Source organism: Babylonia areolata, chromosome 18 (assembly GCF_041734735.1).
Source record: "Babylonia areolata isolate BAREFJ2019XMU chromosome 18, ASM4173473v1, whole genome shotgun sequence".
Classification (NCBI taxonomy): Eukaryota; Metazoa; Mollusca; class Gastropoda; order Neogastropoda; family Buccinidae; genus Babylonia; species Babylonia areolata.
This window is the reverse complement of record NC_134893.1, coordinates 63,994,524-64,003,429: the sequence shown is the minus strand read 5'-3', so window position 1 is coordinate 64,003,429 and position 8,906 is coordinate 63,994,524. Positions and strand designations below refer to the sequence as shown.

The following is an 8,906-nucleotide window of genomic DNA, read 5'->3' as shown; positions in this document are numbered from 1 at the left end:
ATTATACCCCCCCCCCACCCCCCCCCCACACACACACCCTCCACCCCCCCCCACCCCCCAACAATTCCCCCATGCTCCCCCTTCCCCCCTCCCAGCCCCCCTCACAACTCCCGCTCCGAATTTATTCTTAAAAATGCGCCTCTGTAACCAGTAAGTCATTTGCTAACTGCATGTTTGTTGCATATGTGTGTGTATGTCAGTGTGTCTGTATGTTTCACATTCATTGGCGTATTTGTTTATTATCATTATTGTCTTTTTATTTTATCTTTTTTATTTTTTTTTTAAATCAGATATTCATTCACCTCTTTTTTTTTTTTTTTCTTTTCTTTTTTTTTTCTTCTTTTTTTTTTCTCAAGGCCTGACAAATCGCGTTGGGTTACACAGCTGGTCAGGCATCTGCTTGGCAGATGTGGTGCAGTGTAGATGGAATTGTCCAAACGCAGTGACGCCTCCTTGAGCAACTGATACTGATACCGTTTTGCTGAGTTTTAGATCCACCACCACCACCACCCTGTCACTAGTGTGCTGCATGCAACAGGGAGGGGGAAGTGGTGCAGGAAATGCTGCTTTGTGATTGGACGACCTGTGATTGGACGACGTGTGCAGTCAGTGTCAAGGCAACTGTCACTTGACTCCCTGGCAGTCACAATCTTTACTGTGTCCCCAGTTAATGGACACTCAGCAACTGACAACACACGCACACACACACACACACACACACTGAGTCTAAAAACACTTATAGTGAGGAGTGGTGGTTGGAGGGCCAAGGTGGTGTCTGTTGATGAATGTGTGTGTGTGTGTGTGTGTGTAGGTGGGAGGGGGGGCGGAGGGAGGGGTTGTCAGTTATTTCATTATTTGTGAATTTATCACTGCCAGTTGAAGTGTGTACACTGTTTATTGATTCACCCTCACCAGCACTTTCATACAGCTCCTGGATTCCAATAAAACCGTACACTTCCAACCTCTCCTGCTGAGGTACTGGCACGTGAGCACGGAATAGAACGGGAAAGGAAAGCAAAAGACTGCATGGAGGCTCGTACAACACGAACGTGAACAGGAAGAAAACGGTCTTTACAACACAAAGACAAGATCGAAATTCAGGTGCCTGTACCTAGACAATCCAGAATACAAATTATTTTACGATCTCTCCCCCACACACACCCCACTCTCCCCCTTCCCCCAACACACGATTCTCCCAGCTCAAGCCCACATCAGAGAGCGCTGCTGTTGTGTGTGGACCAATCAGACAGGCTCTCTCCCAGTTCCCCCAACCAATTCCTGGAAGCTGGTGGTGTGTTGTTTGTTGGCAGCGGATTCTGGACTCGGGCACTGCCTCGAACGATCGACACATCAGACGACACCCCGCGTACATTTGGCCAGACATAGCATTGCTCAGGTATTTTTTTATTTTGAATGTCGCTTTCTGAATACGAAAGTTCATGTCACTTCGGGGTTTGAGATATACAGGTTCACATGTCTTCCACCCCGTCAGAAAGTTGGCCACTGCGCAGTGGCGGTCATTGAGTCGAGACGCATATATTAATAATTAACTGCCAGCCCGGGAAGGTCTGGCATCGATTCCCGCTCTCGCCTTTCCTCCCAAGTTTGACTGGAAAATCAAACTGAGAGTATGTGTAGAGTATATGGATTTGTCCGAACACAGCGACACCTCCGGCTTGAAAAACTCAGTGAAAGTGTCTGTGAGTGTTGACAGGAACACAGAACTGACAGGCAGGCCGACCACACACTACGTGTGTTCTGACTGATCGATCGGATCATAGACACTAATATCTCATTATAGTGTCAATGATCGGATCCATACCGATGTGCCACTGGTCATGATCAATAAATCATGGCCACGCAAGCCCCGAGTTGAACAGACCTGTGGCATAGCCTAACGGCCACCTCCCAGTGGGCCATCTTTTTTCGGGTTGTAGAAATTCCCCATGATTCAACCAGTATGTTATAAACAGTACATTTGTATGCAGTACCTCTATTTTTGTTGAACAACAACCGAGATAAGTTAATTTTAAAAAATCAAAATAAACTAAGAAATAAAAAAAGCAAAAAGCAAAATAAACGAAGAAATAAAAAAAGCTATACCCAGCTCAGTTGATCAGTGTTAGGAACTCTGTGTCATTCACAGTTGGGGTCAGCCTGATGTGCACATGGCCCTACTGATCAAGGGGCAGGACAAGATGGATCATGTGCATTGTGTGTATAGGGGATTGGGGGCGGGGGGGGTCAGGGATGTTCTGTGTGTATGTGTTTATGTATGTAAGTGATGGTAAAATATGTGTGTATGTTGTGCCAGCACACCCAGGTGTAAAACTTTGTGTTCATGACCCAAATGCACCATGGACACATTTATAGTTCACTTCTCCGCAGTTGCTGAGGCCCCCAATTTGAAAATATTTCAGGTATGAGCTCCCCAAACTAAAATGCTGTATGTCTTATCAGCCAGTGAAGTGGGGCAAGTGTCCTGGAGGGCTGTGTGGGTCTGGGCTTGGCGCACGTCACATTACTGTGGCTGTATGTCTGAGTTCCCCTAGGTCTGTGTTCCCCCATATCAGTGTTTCCCCAGGTCTGTGTTCCCCCATATCAGTGTTTCCCCAGGTCTGTGTTCCCCCATATCAGTGTTTCCCCAGGTCTGTGTTCCCCCATATCAGTGTTTCCCCAGGTGTGTGTGGGGGGGTTTGTGTGTGTGTGTGTGTGTGTGTGCTGGCAACGACAAATGGGAAAGAAATTAAACTAGGCTGGATATGGATGGATGTATGAAATATAAAACTTTTCCAGTCATCCCCTTCATGATGATAATGTACACTGGGTGGGATATAAAAGTTCAAGGTCAATATTGAGTAATTTGGAAAAGAAAAGTAAGGTCAGAGTTCAAGGTCATATGGAAAAATGGCTAAGTAAGATGGAGCTTGGGTTTTTCCATCCAGTTTTCATCAAACTTGGAGCTTGGGTTTTTCCATCCAGTTTTCATCAAACTTGGTTGGTTCAGTGAGAGGTTGTGGGCAAACATACATGCTCTTAAAAGTCAAAGTTAGGGGTCAAAGGTCACGGTTTCTACTGTGATTGAAAAATGAGTCTTGAAAGCCATGACATGCCTTCCAGGATTCATTTTCTTCCCTCTACCATGTCAGATCATGATGATGATGATGTTTAAGATGATGATAACAATAATAATGTATTTATAATTCACTGTAATAATAATTATAATTGGACTGAGCTGGCGCAGGTTCAGTGCAGATTACAGTAAAATGCAAAGTAATGAAGTGGATAAATACTGTAGCCAAGATGCAAAGAAAAGAAACATGAAATAATAAACATATTACAGTAAAATGCAAAGTAATGAAGTAGATAAATACTGTAGCCAAGATGCAAAGAAAAGAAACATGAAATAATAAACATATTACAGTAAAATGCAAAGTAGTGAAGTAGATAAATACTGTAGCCAAGATACAAAGAAAAGAAACATGAAATAATAAACATATTACAGTAAAATGCAAAGTAATGAAGTAGATAAATACTGTAGCCAAGATACAAAGAAAAGAAACATGAAATAATAAACATATTACAGTAAAATGCAAAGTAATGAAGTAGATAAATACTGTAGCCAAGATGCAGAGAAAAGAAACATGAAATAATAAATCAACAAATGGAAAGAAACAATATGAATGAGTTGCTGTTCTATTTTCAGTGAACAAAGGAAAGCATGAAGGAAGGTATGGTGAGATGGTAAATGAAATTAACTCATTAATGTACTGTGTCTGTTGCTGTCACTTCCTGATTATAAGTGAGCAAATAAGTAAAAATATAAGCACCAATGTATCACTATTATCCAATTAAAAAAACAAAACAAACAAACAAAAAAACAACTGAAAATTCTTTGGTCACTTCTGTTACTGTCTTTTGAATGAGAAGATAAACCTAAGTTTACATGTGAAGCTTGCATGTAAAAGTACCCTCAGCAACAAAAGGGTTGTGTCTGGCAAAGTTCTGTAGAAAAGTGTACTTTGATGGAAAAACAGACACACTTGCAGGCAGAATGAAAACATTATAGTGGTGCTGCACTGTGGCAGTGAGCTCTTACTGGGGGGAGTAGCTCTGATTTCACACAGAAATCTGTTGTGACTGTAGAATAGAATAGAATATGTCTTTATTACCATGTGCACCGGGGTCACAAGGAATACTTTGGGGAGGGCCGGGGGGGGGTTGGGGGGGGGGGATAGTACACATAACAAAGTACGAACATAAATAAAAAATCATGCACAAACACAGATACAATGGAAATTAGGATACATACATGTGCATATCAATACAAAAACTTGTACATACACACTCTCTCTTTCTCTCTCTCTCTCTCTCTCTGTCTGTCTGTCTGTCTCTCTCACTCACTCACTCACACACACACAAACACACACACACACACACACACGCACACACACACACACACACACACACACACACACACACACACATTTGAACAGAAGCCGCATATTACATATGGATGGGGCTGATGACTAGTTCTGTAACTTCAGTGTAAGTGGTACAATACAATACAATATAATTCAATACCATGCAGTGTGACCCAGAACAACGTAACACAACACAACACAATATATACAAAACAATACCACACAATAATGACAACAGATGTAAAACATCACACATACTAAAGAAACATGATCACACTCCTCAAAAGGAAACGGAACATGGCTTCCTGTTCAAGTCTGTGCCAGTCTGTGTGTAGCTTCTTATGACTGCACAGTGTATGATAACATATGTCTGAGTACACATATGTCTTTACTCTACATTTTCCACTTCTTACAGAGCTCTACAATGAGATGTTGCATGACAGCCATATATTGTCATAGTGTCATCATTATGACCATCATCAATACTATCATCATTATTATTATTATCATCATCATCATCATCATCATCATCATTATCATTTTAAATTGTTACAATTATGATGATGATAATGATAACAATTTATCAACCAAATGTCGCCACCAGGATTCAAACCCAAGACTGAGATTGAAAATTGAATGCTCTTACCATTGGACTGTCATGCCCCATCACATTATTCATGATGACTCTGATATTTATTTTTAATAACAATACACTTGTGAATGTTTGAAGTCTGCATTTAAAATTATTTGTTCAGTGCGAGGACTGACTGACTGAGCTCCGATGTGCAGGTCGTATGATCTCAAGGTTGCTGGCTGTGTGTCTGTGATGTGCAGTGGTGGCCTAGTGGTTATGCGCCCAACTAGAAAGTGAATGTCCCCAGGTTTGATTCCCATAAATTGACCAGGATTTTTACTCCCGCCGTTCACTAGACCTTTGAGCAGTGGTCTTTGGGATGAAATGATAAACCAAGGCCTCATGTACAGCTTTCACTCAGCGCATGTCAAAGAACCCATGGCAACAAAGGGGTTGCCCCTGGCAAAATTCTGCAGAAAAATCCATAATGATAGTGAAGCAGTCTCACTCGCAGACAGAAAAAAAAAAAGGGTGGCAGTACTCTGTGGTTATGCACACTTATTGGGGTATTGGGGAGAGCAGCCCAAATTTCACACAGAGAAATCTGTTGTGACAAAAAAGTAATACAATACAATGCAACACAATACAATACCAATACAATACAATACAATGCAATGCAATTTGATCATCTCATCTTTTTTATGGGCTGCGACTCCTACTTTCACTCATATTCAGAAGTGTGCTTTTTCACATATGACCTTTTTTTTTAACACTGCTGTGTAGACAGTCATACTCTGTTTTGGAGGGGAAGGGGGGGGGGGGTAAGAAGGGGGGGGGGGGGGGGGCAATATGATGATAATCTGATGGTTTGTGGCTGTCTCTGTGTGTGTGTGTGTGTGTGTGTGTGTGTGTGCAGGGACCAGTGACAATGACACAGTACAGCACCATGCAGAAGCTGTCCCTTGCAGGGATGGTGATAGGATTCCTGTTGTGTCTGGTGGGGGCATGTGCCCCTTACTGGATCATCTCAGACCCCAGTGGGTTTGGCGAGATTGTTGACCTGGGAGCCAAGGCGGTGAAGGGAAGCCTGGGTCTGTTCATGTACTGCGTGGAGGTGCTGGGTGACAGCAAATGTGAAGTCTTCGACATGGACAACGACAGCGGTCAGTGCCAGGCTTTGCTGTTCCTCCTTTCAGTTATCTGTTCTCACCAACTGTCAACACCATGCCACAGTGATCTTGTTTAATTTGATATTCATGAAAGTATCAAAAGGACTATGCTACAGTATTTTCTAACTTATCACCACGTGGTTGAAAGTAGATTGTGTCAGACCCAAACACTGTGTAAAACACAATAGCCTTTCTATGTCTTTAGATATATTTTAAAGTTTAATGTTTTAGGTGAGGAAGACGTCTTTAGAAAATATTTCTCATAGTATATGTCCCATAACTGATGAGCTTTGCTCCTGCTGGTGGATGCATGCACCCATGTAACTTCCATACAAAGCAGGTCTTGTTTGAACTAAAAACAGATACAGTGACTGATTTCAATCATTGTTTCAGCATGTCAGATGAAAATCAGATAAAAATGCTTAGTTTCGTGAATGAGAAATAAAATTGTAAATGTAACCTGACTGCGGAAATATTTTGGCTTCTTTATGAAGTGCATTGTCATTGTGATAAGAATACGTGAATTAACTGATTATTCCCTATTGTTAAGCCAGATGTGGTGTTGACAAACTAAATTTTCAGAGACAATGAATATGTCAAAGTTTATCATTGTGAGATACCCACCCACACCCACCCCAAACCCCGCCTACACCCACCCACCCACCCACCCACACACACACACACACACACACACACACACACACAAATCAAAACATTGTGTTATCACACAGAGTATAAACTTGCTTTGTGTGTAAAGGGGCCAGCCCAAAGTTCTCCCAAGTCTTTGTTCTCCAAATTTTCTTTCAGCCAGGTCTTAGTTCCCCCACTTCTGTATTCTCCCAGGTCTATTATCCCCCACGTCTATGTTTCCCCAAATTTACTTTTTCTGGGTCTTTGTTCCCTACAGGTCTATGTTCCCACAGCTTTATTGTCCCCTAGGTCAGGTACATGTTCGTTCAGATCTAGGACTACTGCTGACCATTGTCAGCCACAACCCGAAAGTGCTCAGATTGTGTTCTCACATATGAGCATTATTATGTCTTGAACACTGCTGACTACTGACCACGGATGATCACTGACCTCCACTAACCACTGACCAGTACAGACCACTGACCACCATTGACCACTGACCACTACTGACTGCTGACCGCAGTTGACCACCACTGGCCACTACTGACCACTGGCCACCAATGATCATCACTGACAACCGCTGACCACTTTTCACCACTGACCACTGAATACAGCTGACCTCTGCTGACAACTGACCACTGCTGATCATCTCTGACCAGTGCTGACCAGCACCCAAAAGTATTGTACACATAGATCTGGGATAACATAGACCCGGGGGAATAAATTACAGACTTAGGGGAACATAGATCTAGGAAAACAAAGACCTGAGGGAACATAGACCTGGGGGAACACTGACATGCTCCCATGTGTAAACGTACATGTGAACCAAAATTGAACAGCATCAATAATGTTCAAAGCAATCAAAAAGAGAAGAAAAAAAAGGGGGACACATGTATACACAGTTGCACAAAAGATTGCTGTAATGTCAGTGTATGCTGACTCATTGAATGGATTAACTGTCAAAACAAGCACAAGGGTTCCTTGTCATAACACAGTCAGAAACACATCACAATGAGAGTTTTTTTGACATTCTTCGCTGATGCGTCAGTGTTTGCAGCTGTTAGTTTTTTGTGTAAACTAACACAACATCAGATCAAACCTTTGTGGACTGTTATTTCTGTCTTCTTTTTTTTTTTGTATTCACTTCTGTACACACTGTATTGATTTTATGTGTGGACTGTCTGAGTATAATCATGGAGGGATGTATGTGTTTTTGTTTTACAATGTTTGTAATTTGGTGGATTTGCTTTTATTGTGCAGTGTGTGTGTGTGTGCACTTAATTGATTTTATATGTGGACTGTCTGAGTATAATCATGGAGGGATGTATGTGTTTTTGTTGTACGATGTTTATAATTTGGTGGATTTGTTTTTATTGTGCATTGTGTGTGTGTGTGTGTGTGTGTGTGTGTGTGAGAGAGAGAGAGAGAGAGAGTGCACAAGTTTTTGTATTGATATGCACATGTATGTATCCTAAATTTTACTGTGTCTGTTCATGATTTTCGATTTATGTTCTTACCTTTTTATGTACTATCCCCCCCACCCCCCCACCCCACCCCCAATATTCTTTGTGACCCCGGTACACTTGGTAATAAAGACATATTCTATTCTGTTCTATTCTATTCTATTTGTTGGTTTGTTTGATTGTTTTTGTACTGGCTATTGTGTTATGTTTATGTGCAGTCCAGCCTCCCTATCCCCCCACCCCCCTGCCCCTCTTCCTCCTCCTCCTCCTCCTTGTCTCTTTCCTCTTCTTTCTCTCTATCTGTGTCTTTCTTTCTATTCAGGTATGGGTGTATTGGTGGTGTGTGTGTGTGTGATTTTTATTGAACAGTTTTTGATATATCATGATTATTGAAATTTGTGAATGTGTGAGTGAGTAATGTGTGAGTGATGTGTGAGTGAGGTAATGTGTGAGTGAGTGAGTGTTACAGTTTATTGTGAAGGATGGGTCTTGAGAATTGATACATGCAATGATATATATATATGTATATATACCATCTTGTTCTCTATGTGCTTTATACGTTTTTGATATGTATATCAGATTTTATGTAAAAGTGATTCCGTATTTTTATTTTTTGAAAATTTATTGAACATTTATGTCCTTATTA

General features: G+C 41.5%; 1 protein-coding gene across 1 annotated transcript in view; it reads left to right on the top strand.

The window, feature by feature from the left end:
• Window positions 1-8,906, top strand: part of LOC143292308 (uncharacterized) — a 41,863-nt gene that overhangs the window by 121 nt on the left and 32,836 nt on the right. The window contains exons 2-3 of the mRNA XM_076602496.1: window positions 1,001-1,396; window positions 5,915-6,161. Coding sequence (XP_076458611.1) covers window positions 1,001-1,396; window positions 5,915-6,161 — 643 coding nt within the window. The remainder of the gene's footprint in view (window positions 1-1,000; window positions 1,397-5,914; window positions 6,162-8,906) is intronic.